This window comes from Acinonyx jubatus, chromosome A2 (assembly GCF_027475565.1).
Source record: "Acinonyx jubatus isolate Ajub_Pintada_27869175 chromosome A2, VMU_Ajub_asm_v1.0, whole genome shotgun sequence".
Classification (NCBI taxonomy): domain Eukaryota; kingdom Metazoa; phylum Chordata; class Mammalia; order Carnivora; family Felidae; genus Acinonyx; species Acinonyx jubatus.
In genome coordinates, this window is record NC_069383.1 from 146992652 (window position 1) to 147008321 (window position 15670).

General features: G+C 41.7%; 1 protein-coding gene across 13 annotated transcripts in view; it reads right to left on the reverse strand.

Moving 5' to 3' along the window:
* The window catches only part of RBM6 (RNA binding motif protein 6), a 104286-nt gene that overhangs the window by 7780 nt on the left and 80836 nt on the right, over nucleotides 1-15670 (reverse strand). For all 13 annotated transcript variants that reach the window (XM_027038763.2, XM_027038762.2, XM_027038764.2 and 10 more), the window contains 10 exons: nucleotides 14656-14730; nucleotides 8539-8599; nucleotides 6465-6740; nucleotides 5474-5634; nucleotides 4359-4456; nucleotides 3643-3685; nucleotides 3486-3567; nucleotides 3154-3239; nucleotides 2462-2608; nucleotides 1294-1389 (listed from right to left, as the gene is read on the reverse strand). In XM_027038763.2, the coding sequence (XP_026894564.1) occupies nucleotides 1294-1389; nucleotides 2462-2608; nucleotides 3154-3239; nucleotides 3486-3567; nucleotides 3643-3685; nucleotides 4359-4456; nucleotides 5474-5634; nucleotides 6465-6740; nucleotides 8539-8599; nucleotides 14656-14730 (1125 nt within the window). The remainder of the gene's footprint in view (nucleotides 1-1293; nucleotides 1390-2461; nucleotides 2609-3153; nucleotides 3240-3485; nucleotides 3568-3642; nucleotides 3686-4358; nucleotides 4457-5473; nucleotides 5635-6464; nucleotides 6741-8538; nucleotides 8600-14655; nucleotides 14731-15670) is intronic.

Below are 15670 nucleotides of genomic sequence, written 5' to 3' on the forward strand. Positions count from 1 at the left end.
TCTTTTAGTTTGAATAATGAACAGTGGGCTCAAAATAGGCCCACTGACCGCACTGCTCCTTGCCAGATGGAAGGCAACATGGTTTAAGCTTGATTTTTCTCCTTGATCACTGAGATAAAACCAGAAAGGTTCCGTTAGAGGTGACTCTAGCAACAAACAGTGAAGAGAAAGAAGGGAAAGGGGAACTGACATAAACATGGAAGTTACGAGTTACAAAGAGGAAGAGATAGCAACAACCCCCAAGTCACTGTAACCCATGCAGAAAAGGAAAGATAAACTTTATTAAGGCTATAGTAAGGCTATAGCAAAAGGGATTTAGGAGGAGGATTAAAAAAGCACATGGGGGCGCCTGGGTGGCGCAGTCGGTTAAGCGTCCGACTTCGGCCAGGTCACGATCTCGCGGTCCGTGAGTTCGAGCCCCGCGTCGGGCTCTGGGCTGATGGCTTGGAGCCTCGAGCCTGTTTCCTATTCTGTGTCTCCCTCTCTCTCTGCCCCTCCCCCATTCATGCTCTGTCTCTCTGTCCCCAAAATAAATAAACGTTGAAAAAAAAAAAAAAAAGCAAATGAAGGATAAGCTCTCAGGTAGACAGCTCCTGAGTGACGCAAAGGCAAAGGCAAAGGCAAAGGCATGGATAGGACTGATGCTACAATGAACTGTACTAGTAATACGGTGCAGGCAAAGAATATTTACCAGTAGTTTATAGGAACTATGAAATAATGACGCATGGTCAGTGGCCTATGATCAATCAAAATAAAAATAAAGCATGGCCACTATTGTTATATATTTACATTTAACCAGAATCATCTGCAATTGGAGGAGACCATCACTTTAATGCATCTAAAAAAATGGGTACCAAGTTTGGAACTGTTCACTTTGGCCAGGCAGGCAAACTGTCAAAATGACCATGCATGCATTCCCCATCTGCGATTCTTATGCAGCACCAAAAAGGCAGGAAAAAATGGAGCCAGGGAAATGGGTTTCCTGGGTCATTTAGAAAAGAAGAATTAACAAGACCAAGATTATAACTTAAAAAGGGCCAGGTCCTCCCTTGGTCTGGTGGGAATGGCACAGGGTACAAAGAAAGAGGACAGATAACTGCCTCTGATTCTCCAGTTATATCCCTATTAGCAGATAGGAACATTTATCTCATGTTCATATTCAAGAAAAGTCCTTGTTTGTGAGACAGAGAGAACAAAAGGACCAACACCAAAGTGAGGCATCAGCCTCTGAACTTCTTTTCTCATATGGAACCAGCCCCAGCCTCTCAGCCCAGGGCCTTGGCTTAGTCTTACTGGTGGAGGACTCTCTTCTTTCTTCACAGTGGGAGGCAGGGGCTTCTTAAAGACGTCCTCTGGGGGGGCTGTCCCCTCACTGGCATTTTCCTGAAACTGATCAAACCCATGATAATTCTTATGATACTCATAAAAGCTGGTTAAGAGTTAACCCTGTTGAAATTAGTCAGATTTTCCAAACCTCCTAATTTGTGAAGTATCTGTAATGTTGCTATAATGCTTTCAAAATAAAAAAGCCTTTAAAAACATAACATTCAGTGTATATGGAGTGGTCACTATATGTCAGGAACCAGATGAGGCATTTTTATGCACTGTCATCCTTAGTCTTTACTACAACCCTCCAGGATAGGCATTAATATCCTCATTTTACAAATGATTGGGAATACTGTTAGAAAGAATAAGTGGCAAAGCAGAAGTCTAGGTTCTCAGAAACACACACATACTTTCTCTTTCTGCCTGTATCTCTAGATAAACAACCAGCAGTATTAGAAGGGGGAAAAAAAGGTAAGTTATGAATTGAACCACAAGCAAATTCATCATTTTCACTAATGCTTAACTGGTGCCTGGGCAAATCAATAGAATTCTTTTGAAACTAATCTGGCTCTATGTCAGGAGACACAAAAATGTTCAACATCTTCCATTTTGAAAATTTATCCTAAGGAAGTAATTTAGAAGGAGAAATAAAATACTAACTAAATGATGCACATTACAACAGAATAAGACTAAAAAGAAGAGACAAATTATGCAGGAACGATGAAGAAAATGATGGTACAGTTTTACTGTGAGTTTTTTTACCATACAGGCATTAACATAATAAAGAGTATTATAGAACCAGGGAAAAGCTACTTACGATCAAATATAAACTGAGCAGAGAACACAAACTGGTAGCCTTACCACAATTACACCTACAGAAACATTAAGCACTGAAGAGGGGGAACAGGAGAGTGAAACTGTGCGGAGCCCAGGTGTTAGGATTTGAACTCAGCCACTTTGTTCTACCAGCCATGATTTTTATGATTGTGAAAGAGTTACCCACTGCCTATAAAAAGACAAGTGGATTACTGGCATTTTTTTGGTCACTTGTCTCTTCAACCCCAGATTTCCTCTAGGACTCCTTTATTTGAATCTGTAATTATCTGGTAAAGAGCAGATTCAAAAGCCCTCTTACCCTTGTCACTCCTCGGTCTTTTTTCTCCTTGCCATCTCTTTTAGATGCCTCCTTCTTGCTACTTGACTTTCCTTGAATGGTGGATTTCTTTTCCTTGATCTCCTCTTCTTCAGGTGACCCAGGGTCCTGGGGCACATAGACTTCTTGCTGCGATACGGTTACAAACTGTTAAGTCTGCAGAATATCTCACTTTCTCAGTTAATTCTAGGTCTAAGGAGCAAGTTTCCTTCTAGGGGAAAGAATGGCTCTCTTCCTCACAAGCCTAAGAAGAGACCACATCAAACAATCTAGAAACTCTCTCCAGGGGCCAGGAAACATCCAGACCACTCACTGTCCATTTTTCCAAGAGCAGCACTGTTCTTACCTATAATGCCACAAAGCATTGCTTTTCCATATAGGCAACAGTTAACAGAAAGGTCACCATCTTTAAATCCTGAATGAACACAACTCAATAAACACAACATGATATAACATGTGGACTCTAAAAGACACCCAACTAGACATGAGGTACAGACAATATAACAGAGCAGCTGCCAGGAATGGAGAAATAGTGAAACTTCTATAAATTTCAACATTGTCACTTTTCATGTAATGAGCAACCAGAAAATCAGGGAATAAAATCTTCACAGTAACAAATTACAGGTACTTTTCTCCAAAGAATCAGTGACCAAGTAAACCAACCAAAAACTCACCTGAGTGTTGGGGTCATAATAAGTGCCTGCCAAAGGGTCATAATAGTAGCCAGTAGCAGAATCATATATGTAGCAGTCAGATGATGCTAGTGGGAACAAAACCAAGCCAATGTTAGTTAGTCCTTGCCCAGTGAAGCCCTTGCTGGGAACTTACCAAGAACAACCCAAGAATGGGGTTGGCCAACCCAAACAGGTGCAGAACCCATAGATGGTGCTCTCTCTGAAGGAGCACCCCAGTCAACAGTATCTCTTGCTAACTTTGTGACTACAAAGATTTCAGTTAATGAGTAGTCAAGCCAAAAAGACCAAAAGAAATAAAACAAGTCACTTACACTGTTGTCCTTGTCGATTTGTATCTGAAGACCAGTCTGAATTTCTGCCTCCTCCTCTCCTATCTCGGAAATACTTTTTACCCTATCACAGAAAGGCAAGTTAAAATTATGGAACTTCTGATAGCTCTCAGAGTACTCCCCAACTGGTGACACCTACCTGATAGTAGTGCATGTGGTCAGAATGGTCCCCAGAATCATTTCTGTAACAAATAATACAACAGGTCTTGAGTCTGCTACCAAAAAAATCCCTGAGGACTGCCTACAGATTTGCCAAGAAACGTTCTTTCCCCCATTTTGCAGGGAAAGCTACCAACCCAGACAGCAAGCAGGCCTGGCAGTATGGAGGCTCCTACAAAGCCACTGCTGAAGCAAAAGAGCAAAGGAAGTGAGGGTGCTAGAGCAAGATCTGCTCCATCCCTGTAAGCCTGCCTCTCCAACGCAGCCACTTCCCAGTTACCGCTCCTGGGGCAAGATAAATACAGGAGTAAAGAGGAATTACGTTTCCTAGTACTGTGGGAGTATATGAACAGGGCCAGGGAAGTGGGGCGTCAGGACATCATTTTCTTAGGATTCCAAGGGGCAAGGATAAATCAAGATTTTTCTGCACATCCAAGACAGTATCATCATTTGAGACCCAAAGATACCAGGAAGTGAAGAGGAAAGGGACTAAAGTATCTAGTAGTGCTATTTAAGGGGGAGAAGAAAAAAATCTAGAGTCAGAATAAGGCAAGCTTCAGAAAAAGAAAACACGCATACGTATCTGAAGCAACCCATATCAGAAGATACCATGTCTTACTATCTCTGCCTTTTATCAGTTTCCTCCCAAAAACCTGAGTAGGGGAATCACAAAGGAGGCCCACTCCTCTGCCTTACCTTCGTTTTCCAGTGGCCAAGTTTACAGCTACCATCTTCCCATCGATACTAAATGGCGGATCAAGGTTCTGTAAGATCTTCACTACACGAAGAGCTTCCTGGGGAACCAAAGATACATTTCAGCACAGGGAGAGAGAAAAGGCCATGTCCTTTGAAAGAGAACTGAACATGGATTTTCCTTCTCAAAAGAAAAATGTACTGAACATTATGTTCTGGTCATAACTGTAATAGTAAGAGCACACTGGCAAAAACAGGCAAGTCTTAATGAAGTGTTGATCAGAATAGTGGTCACAGTAGACACCAGTTTCTCTGGTATTGATATCAGAAATTCAAATTCAAATTCTCTTCTGCAATTGTCATTGCATCAGATCCAGTTTACAAAGTCCCTTATGATTTCTGAGCATGAAATCTAAGAAATACCAATGATTTTCATTACTACCTTCACAATATTAGATAGAAAGCCCAACAACTAAAAATTCAAGCCACAAGAATCTATTAAAGCAACATTTTGAGGAAAAGAGCGAACTGTCCTATTACCATCAAATATTAAGACCATCTATGGCTAAGCAAAACAAATTTCAGAAACAAGAAAATTCACTAAATCTTGAAAGGTTCAGCACATAGGTAACATAAGAACGTAGTTACTTGTGAGGAATCAATCAATCTATCTATCTATCCATCCATCCATCCATCCAGAGTGCGCCAGTGGGCACACGTGAACAGGGAAGGGGCAGAGAGCGAGAGAGAGACTCCCAAGCAGGCTTTGTGCTGATGCAGGGCTTGAACTTACGATCTGGGAGATCATGACCTGAGCCAAAATCAAGAGTCAGACGCTTAACTGACTGAGCCACCCAGGCACCCCAGGTCTCATGTTATTTTAATTGGACATTGTAAATGCCATAAAACAAAACCAGATTTGGAAAAACACTCAAGAATTCTAACTTTAAAAGGATAGTCCCTTCATCTGAGTGAGCATTAAACCCAAAGGAAAGAACAAGGGGGGTTGTGATGCCAGATAGCACATGAGTATTCCAACGATAAGGAAGCCCCTCAAATATCCTTAAGGATTCTATAGCCAGCTGTCCCTTGGCTATTCCAAAGCAGAGGAAACTTACCGCATGGGAGTCAAGGTCAATAAAGCCGTAAGTGTGGCCCATGGGGCCGGTTCTGTTCTTGATGATACGGACATTGGCAGTAGTAAGGCGGACGTAGGGCTCTAGCACTTCCACTATGACCTCAGGTGGAGTAGACCGATAGATGCGTTTTAGCATGATTGCTAAACGAACCATGCACAAATGGGAAAGGAGCAAAGAAAGAGAAAGGTTAATTTTCAAAGCCCTCAAAGCCTGATTGTCTTTTTAAAAAAATGTTTGTTTCATTTCATTTTTTGAGAGAGAGAGAGCATGAGCAGAAGAGGGACAGAGAGAGAGAGAGAGAGAGACACCCCCACACACACACACAATCCGAAGCAAGTTCCAGGTTCTGAGCTGTCAGCACAGAGCCTGATGCGGGGCTCAAACCCATGAACTTGATCACGACGGAGCCGAAGTTGGACACTTAACTGATTGAGCCATCCAGGTGCCCCTAAAAATGTTTGTTTTTGAGAGACAGAGCGCGCATGTGCACGCATGCACACACACGTGAGCAGGGGAGGGGCAGAGAGAAAGGGGGACAAAGGATCTGAAGTGGACTCTGTCCTGACAGCAGAAAGCCAGATGCGAGGCTCTGACTCCTGAACTGTGAGATCATGACCTGAGCTGAGGTCGAAAGCTTTAATTGACTGAGCCACCCAGGTGCCCTTGATTGTTCTTTTTATACTACAGATGCCATTCTGCTCTAGCAAGGCTGATTCTATAAAACAACATTGGTCATATACTTCAAACGTTTCTTCACCAATACTCAGAAATTTGAATAGCAACTTGCTATTTGGAGGATATAGATTCCTTTGACTGGTATGGCAAGGCCTGCAGAAAGCAAGAGCCTCCACCATAAGGTGAGCAGTTTTAATAGGGTGTGGGAAAGAGCTGGTCCCCAACCACAAAACCGACCATCTAAATTCCAACTGAGGTAGTCAAAATCTAGTACACCCCCTGACAAACCACTTACTTTTGCTCTCCCCATCCTGGCGTGTCTCCCCAGACCATGGCTCCTTCTCTCGGTCTCTTCGGAAGGTAAGCCCTTCCCTTCGAGAAGGAGGCAGGTATCTTTCTGCTTCTCTCTTTTGATGTCCCAAGCGTGGTTCTTGTCCTTCTTCCCGCTTTTTAGGTTCAGATTCTTTATCACCTGACCTTGGAGACTGGTTGGGTTGTTTTTCTGATGCTGCTGGTATGGATGTTTTCTGAGGCTGAGGATAGGTTACTAATTCTTGCTTGGCCTCTGTCACTAGAGGAACAGAAACAGAAAGAGAATCTCCAGCAGGTTTCATCCAAAAAACACTACTGCTGTGATTCCTCCTTACCTGCCACCAAATACTCATATTGGAATGCTTTTAACAGTCTTAGAAATACCTATAAAAAAGCCCTCTAACAGATTTTAAATAAGGCTAATGAGTCTGCATATGTTATACTTCAAAGAAACCACTCAATTATTGAAAAAATTTCATCTTATGAGTTCTCTATTACTTTCCAAACATTTAAATATAAGAAATCCTTCATGAGACTCCAGGCCTGAATACTAAAACCAATGATAAGAATACATTTGGCAACAAAATTACCAAAGATATGATTATTGCCAGAAGTTTGGTAGAAACCTATTTTCCAAATGTTTATGTCTAGGAGCCTTGCTTCTTCCAGTGTTATGATACGACAGCTGCTTCAAATTCTCCAAGACCATGGGTGGGCCCCCTCTTCTCTAGGAAGTTAACAGACCTACCTGAATATGGCTCATTCACATGCAAATAATTATAATGAGCAAATGTCCTTCAAAATATAACTGATTCACTTCAAATCTCTTTCTATAGCAGGACAATTAGTCCAATTAACTAGGAGCATAGTTTTGCAATTAATTCAGTCTTGGAGGGTTCACAGAAAGTCATGTGGCTCAAAAAAAGACATTCTATAGGAGCAATATAGACTGCTTAATAGCAGTGACAGGCAATTAGCGAATACCTGCTTTACATGTTTCCAGGTTAAAGTCGTCTCAGCCCTCTTGGTGGTATGGTACCCAAGGATTTTTATAAACCATCCTTTCATTTGTTAGAATATATGGAGAAAGAAATCTTTCTTGAGGGAAAAAACACAATTTTGCCTAATCTGAAGTAATACAAGTTTAAAAATCTCATTTACTCACCTTCTCAGAGGTTGGTTTGGTCTCTACAGCATGTAGGGCCTTCCTTAAAAGATTTTCAGAACAGCTGATTCACAGTCCTCACTAGGGAGCAAACTCTCCACTACAGCTCAAAATCCCAGCTAAGAAACTCTTTGAGGCATTTAAGTTCTAAACTTGGAACCAACAGGTCCTTCAGAAGGCTACCTGGATCCATACACTGAACTGTATTTTATGGTCACGCCCTAGCTTTCCTGAAGGGGTAATATCAGAAAAAGGCACATAACAGTCACCACTCTAGGACTGTTGTTACAGATGCCCTTGACAGACTCCTGGAGGTTGTCTAACTAAAGGTTCTCTGCAGAGATTTACTTTGAAGTTCAGGGACTGAGAAGCTATTAGGTTTATCCTTCTATAAAAACAACATATACTCTCAATCCTATTTTCTCTTGTTCATATTTTTACTGTTATCTTAACAAATATTTTTCTGTTGAAGATTCTGAAATGTTTAGGTAGAGTGTAAATAAGAACAGCATTTCGATAAAAATGATTCGCAGTAACTTCAAAGCAGTGGGGGTAAGGGTCACATGGACTAATGCTGCGTGGACTCTTTCTCAACTTAACATCCTTAACTGTACTCTAAACAGCACTACTACTGACCTCTAGTCAGCTGCTCACTTAGCCCCCTCAGTGTGAGGATCCTGCAAACCCAGCTCTTTCCCCTGGCGGAACTCTGACATCCAGTACCATTCAGAAACAGGTCACATGAGGGCAGAGATCACAATGCACTTTGAAGAGCTTTACAGATCAACTTGTATTTAGGGATGACCACTCTTTAAAGTCAAAGAGAACATGAAGTTTGTTTTGCTCAGTACACAAAACAGAAGCCACCACCACCACCTCTGCCACCACTCACCTTCCCTTGGGCACTTGCAGAGTGAACATGAAGATCGGTACCCAGCTACGCTGGCCTTACACTGCATGGGAAAGGGAAAGACTTTAAATTTGACCCAATGCATTTTTAAAAATCTTATGTATATTGAACACAACAGTACCTGCCAAACATGAAAGAAATAAACCATATCCCAGGTCACCATAAAGCCTAACAAATCTGACGTCCCCCCCATTCACCAGAGCAGGCAGACAGAATCTGGTGAGCTGCTGTTTGAGAGCTGCGTTCCAACAGGGCACCTAGCTCTGGAGCAGCCCCAAATGCTTTTGCCCAGAACAAAGACTTCTATAGGAAATAAATTTAACTAAGAAAATTGGACTGTTAGGGACGCCTGGGTGGCTCAGTCGGTTAAGCATCTGACTCTTGGTTTCGGCTCAGGTCCTGATCTCACACAGTTCATGAGTTCGAGCACTGCATCAGGCTCTGTGCTGACAGCACGGAACCTGCTTGGGATTTCTCTATCCCTCTCTGTCTCTGCCCATCCTCAGCTTCCTCTCTGTCAAAAAACTAAATAAATAAACATTAAGACAATTTTTAAAAATTAAAAAAAAAAACAAAAGAAAAGAAAACTGGTTGTCAAATGGTTTATAGGATACTACTGCCTCAAAGCCATTGCCATTCACAGTCTGCATCCAACATTTCATTCTGAACTGCTTATGACAGCCCCAACCAAGCTTGGCTGGAACTGAGAATTCATTTATCAATTCCCCTTAGTCAAACACTGATTTTAAAAAAGGGCAACAAAACAGGAGGAACGTACTGAAGCAATGTGAATGTAGTTCTTCTTGTCTGAACCTATGAATAAAAAGTTAAGCACATTGCCCAACCCCAAAGACCCTGAACTTTTGCCAATGAGCTTCTAAGTAGTATGAGGACAGAGAGTTGACTGGCAGGAAACCAAAGAGCAGGAACCATGAAGAAAATGCTGCTATTTGAGCAGGGCCTTGTAGGGCAAGTAAGGAATGCCAGATGGAGGAGAGAACAATAATCACAGAAGCAGAAACTAGTGAGTAAACAGCACACACCAGGTACCAGGCCTGTTTCAAACATCGTCACTTAAATGATCTGGACAACTATTATCTCCTCATTTTGTAGAAGATGAAACAGGCTTGGAGAGGGTAAGTAACTCGAGTAAAGTCATTATAATTGATTACTTTGTTGTTCCCGTCTCTGTGTCAGAGCCCCTGTCTACTGTCAAGTGACTGTGGTACCTCTCTGCAACATGACTGCCCTCCCCTCTCTATTGTCACCTTTGGCCAACAGTGTGAGTGGGCCTGGCAAAAGCTCTAAGAGTCATCGCTTTGTGAGAACGAGCCTCTCATTCTCTCCCTCAGCCACGGGGAGAGCAATACCACATTGGGACTGTTCCATCCACCTGCATCCCAGAAAGAGAGGCTGTGGAGAACTGAAATAATGACCCATAGCTCCAAACATGTAATTCAAAGTAAGAATATGTGGGGCGCCTGGGTGGCTCAGTCAGTTAAGCGTCTGACTTCAGCTCAGATCATGATCTCGCAGTTGATGAGTTCGAGCCCCACATTGGGCTCTGTGCTGACAGCTCAGAGCCTGAAGCCTGTTTCAGATTCTGTGTCTCTGTCTCTACCTCTCTCCTGTTCACGCTCGGACTCTCTCAAAAACAAAACAAACATTAAAAAAATTTTAAAAAGAATATGTATATCAATTTAAGTCACTAGGATTTGGAGGCTGCTTGTTATTACAGAAGAGATGTCAGTGGTAGGTCAGAAGCCTAACCTTGGTTGTTTTTGTCCACCTTCCCACCCACCCCCCCAGTCACCTTGGTTTTTTTAAGTACCATAACCTTCACCTGTTTCACATGTCCCGTAATTTCCAGTATATGTGGGAGTGCAACCATCACTACAGGCTAACTTTAGAATGTCTTCATTGGCCCCATTCTCACCAGTCCCATGGAATAGTACAATATAATGTCTTTTGTGTCTGGCATAGTGTTTCCAAAGTTCATCCATGTTGTAACATGTTTCAGTACTTCATTCAATTGCCAAATAGCATTCCACTATATGGCTGTACCACATGTTGTCTGTCTATCCATTCATCAGTTATGGACATTCAGTTGTTTCCACTCCTGGGCCATTATAAATCATACTGCTATAAATATTGTTTTTATTTAAAAAAAATTTTTTTTTAACGTTTTATTTTTGAGACAGAGAGAGACAAAGCATGAACGGGGGAGGGGCAGAGAGAGAGGGAGACACAGAATCGGAAGCAGGCTCCAGGCTCTGAGCCATCAGCCCAGAGCCCGACGCGGGGCTCGAACTCACGGACCGCGAGATCGTGACCTGAAGTCGGACGCTTAACCGACTGAGCCACCCAGGCGCCCCTAAATATTGTTTTTAAAGTTGGTGCACTCCACATAAGGACAAAGGTCACATATGCAGGGTTGATCCCTCAACCCTTCCAAAACAGCGCAGAAATTATAAAGTACTCCTGAAACAGCTAAGCAAGTGGCTTGTCATCTTAGGGGACAATGTAACCAAGCTACTCTGCTCTTTCAAGTAATAGTTTTGGCAACAGCTATATAATTTTGACATCAGATATCAACATCTGTTTTCTGCTAGTTAACAGAAAATAGAGTTCAAAATTGCCCCTTTAATGCTAGCTTCCTCCAACTCTGATTATAAAAGAAATAATACTTGTGCATTATAGCTGATTAAGAAAGTATAAAAGAGGGAGGAATCACCCGTAATCTCAAAATGTAGAGGTAATCACTATTAAAATGTTAAATGTTATCAATATCCTAATGCTTTTTTTTTTTTTTGCAGAAATGGAAAAGTTTTCCTTTAAATTTATGTGGAATTACAAAAGATCCTGAATAGCCAAAACAATTTTACTTAATTTTTTTAATGTTTATTTATTTGAGACAGAGAGAGGGAGAGAGAGTGAGAAAAATCATGAGTGGGAGAGGGGCAGAGAGAGGAGATAGAGAATTCCAGCAGGTGCCGCACTGTCAGCGCAGAGCCCGACACAGGGCTCAAATTCACAAACTGTGAGATCATGACCTGAGCTGAAATTAAGAGTTGGCTGCTTAACTGAGCCACCCAGGTGCCCCTAGCCAAAACAATTTTAAGAAAGAACAAAGATCGGGTGCCTGGGTGGCTCAACTGGTTAAGCGTCCAGCTTTGGCCCAGGTCATGATCTCATGGCTCATGAGTTCAAGTGCTACATCGGGCTCTCTGTCAGAGTAGGGTCTGCTTCAGATCCTCTGTCCACCCCGCCTGCTCCGCCCCTTCCCTGCTCATGTGCTTTCTCTAACTCTAAAAAAAAAAAAAGAAAAAAAGGAACAAAGCTGAAGGACATACTTATCAATTCCAAAATTTACTACAGAGCTACAATAATCAAAACAGCATGGTACTAGCATAAGGAAAAAAATATAGATCAAAAGAATAAAATTGAGTGTCGATAGAAATCAACCTATAGACCCCTGTCGATTGATTTCCAACAAGAGTGCAAGACCACTCAATAGGAAAAGAATTGTGATTAAATAAATACTGCTGGGACGACTGGATACCCACATGCCAAAGAATGAAGCTGCACAGCATGAACAAAAATTAACTCAAAACAGATGAAACATCTAAATATAAAAGCCAAAACTATAAAATTCTCAGAAGAAAACAGGGGTAAATCTTCATCACCTTGGATTTGACAATGGTTTCATGATACCAAAAGACAAACAACAAAAGAAAAAACAGCTGAACTAGACTTTATCACAATTTTTATGCAAAAAACACTATAAGAAAGTGAAAGACAGGGGCGTCTGGGTGGCTCAGTCAGTTGAGCATCCAACTCTTGACTTCAGCTTCCCAGGACACCCATGATCAAGCCATGCATCAGGCTCTGTGCTGAGTGTGGAGCCTGCTTAAGATTCTCTCTCTCCCTCTGTCCCTCTCCCTTGCTCCTGCTTGTCTGCACTCTCTCTCATGAATAAATAAAAAAAATAATAAATAAATAATAAAAAAAATAAAATAGAAAGTCAAAGACAACACACAGGATGGGAGAACATATTTGCAAATCACATATCTGATAAGGGTTTTATATTCAAAATATATAAATAACTTTCACAACTTAATAACAAAAAGACAACTCATTAAAAATGGGCAAAGGACTTGAATAAACGTTTCTCCAAAGAAGATATATAAGTGGCAATAAGCACATAAAAAAGATGCTCAACATCATTAGTCACAGGGAAACGCAAGTTAAAATCATGAGATATTATTTCACACCCACCAGGATGGCTATTTATCAAATAAGGGTTGGGGTGCCTGGCAGGCTCAGTTGGTAGAGTGTCTGACTCTTGATCTTGGGGTTGTGATTTAGAGCCCCACTTTGGGTGTAGAAATTACTTAAAAATAATCTTTTTTAAAAAGGGGATTAAAAATTACAAATGTTGGCAAGAACTGTGCAGAAATTGGAACTCTCATTTATTGAGGGTGGGCATGTAAAATGGTGCAGATGCCGTCTATAGAAAACAACTTGTTGATTCCTCAAAGAGTTAAAACATAAAAGTAACATATGACCTGACAATTCCTGGGTATATACCCAAATAACTGAAAATGTGTGTTCAAGCAAAAACCTGTACATGAATGAATATTCACAGCAGTCTTATTCACAATAGACAAGATGTGGAAACAACCCAAATGTCCATAAACTGATGAATGGATAAACAAAATGTGGTATAGCCAGATAATAATTATTCGGCCTAGAAATGAATGAGGTACTGATCCACAGCATGGATAAACCTTGACAACATGCTGAGTTTGAAGGCAGACACAAAAGACCACATATTATATGATTCCACTTAGATGAAATATCTGGAATAGGCAAATCCACAGAGCTAGAAAGTAGATTAGTGGTTTCCTAGGAAGTGAGGAAAAAGAGAATGAGGAGTGACTGCTAATAGATACAGGGTTTCTTTCTGAGGTTATGGAAAAAGTTCTAGAACTAGATAGTGTTGACGGTTGTACAACATTGTGAATGTACTTAATGCCACCGAATTGTATGTTTTAAAATGGTTAAAATGATAAATTTAATGTGTATTTTATCACAATTTTTAAAAAAGTTAAATGTTTTCATAAAATGACACCATAAAGTAGTATATCATGAAATATGATACTGTGGTCGATGACAACCACAGCTATTCAAATTATATTTCATTGAGATTAACAAAATGTCAAACTAAAGTTTTTACTGAATTTTACCAAGTTCTATAATGAACTTTTTAATGAATCCTGGTTCAGGAACTTTGTAACTTTTTTAAAAAGTTTATTCATTTTGAGAAAGAGAGAGAGAAAGAGAGAGTGCACATGCACATGAGAGCAGGAGAGAGAGAGAATCCCAAGCCGGTTCTGCACTGTTAGCACAGAGCCCGATGTAGGGCTCCAACTCACAAACCGTGAGATTGTGATCTGAGCCAAAATCAAGAGTTGGCTGCTTAACTGACTGAGGCGCCAGACACCCTGAAACTTTGTAAATTTTTCACAATTATTTTTGAAACTAAGCAGCAATGAAAAATGACAAATTTTATTTTCATGCTCGTTTACAATCCGGCTAGACTTCTAAGAAGAGTATGGCCTAAAATCTTTAAATATACCTTTCAAGAAGAATATTAGAGTTTAACAGAGGTATGATGCCACAGTACCTAAAGTTCCATATCCTTGGAAACCTTTTAATATCCAAAAAATATATAACTCCCACAGAACCAGCCTTTCAAAACACTAATTCCCCTGTAACCACCCCCAGGAAGGGTAACCAAGGAGAGGTTGTAAGTCAAGGCACTGCTTTCAGTTCATCATCAATAGAAAAGCATGGCATATGTCCCTTGAGAAGGTGCCTCCAACAGGCCAATAGACCCAGAACCCTCTATGGCCACAGACAGCAGCCTGGGAAGCAGGAATGGTGGCTGACCTTGCTCTGACCCTCAGTTCATCTGAACTAAGGAAGAAGAGCTCAGTGCTCAGCAATGCATACTACCAGATAGCACTCCTGGAGACACGGAGGAGCTATGATGCTGGATCTTTACTTCTAAGGAACAGAATTCCAGGCACTTACCCGTTTGCAGTACCAAAAGTCCGGGCCTGATATATACTCAAGGATGACCTCTTTGTCATGGATCATTAGAGTTCCCTGTGAAGACAAAGACAGAAGCCATCAACGTCAACTCTCAGAGAAACAGAGAGACAGGAAGGCACAGACCGCCTTTCCAGTCCCCAAGCTGAAACATTTTACAAAGAGTGGCCTATTCATCAACAAAAGGAAATGGCTGTTTTAAGCCACAGACTTGGGGCAGTGTGGCAGAGCAAGCTTAAGCTTAAGGAAAGGGCGTGGCAGAAGGTGATATCAGTCTTCGGCCTTGGCTCCTGTGGGTCAGGGTGCTGTCCTTGGGCAGGATAGGCCCAGTCTACTTCTCCAGAGGTCATGTAGTGCACTTTCACATGAATCCCAGCAAGTCTCCCCCACCTGGCTTGGCGCTAGCACACTATCAAGAAGCAAACTCTTCCTTCTGCAGTACAGAGGCACAGGAGCCCTCTCAATTGTCTTCTTTTCCATGGCTAACTCAAAAATTTCCTTGGGAGAGGTAGGTAGGGCTCTTAACTTTGGTGCCTGAAAACTTTCTTTGGAACACTGGCCGCATGGCAAAAGCACCAGGAAAAGAGGCACAACCACAATGACAGGCAGAAAGGAGAAAGGTGAAAGCTTCACGGCAGGTCACATCCTTATGGCAGGAACCTGAATGGCTGGTGGTGGCAGCAGAGGTGTTGGCGGCAGTGGTGGCAGCAGCATCACCCTGGCTTGGAGCCTATGGAGTGAGCTAGCCATGAGATCTGAGGAGCAACCATTGGCAAATAAGCACTTTGGGGAAGTCTGGCACAGGAACAGGTGGGGAAAGGGGATCAGTAAGCCTGTAGTTAACAGAGTTCCTTTGCCTCTGCATTTTAGAAAAGTCACAAATTCTATTTCATATTAAGAAAAAGTTAAGTTTTAATAAACACTAGCCAGCAGACACGTGTTAGAGTAGAGGAAAAAAATCTCTGCCTACTGACAAGAGACCCTCACCCACACTGGT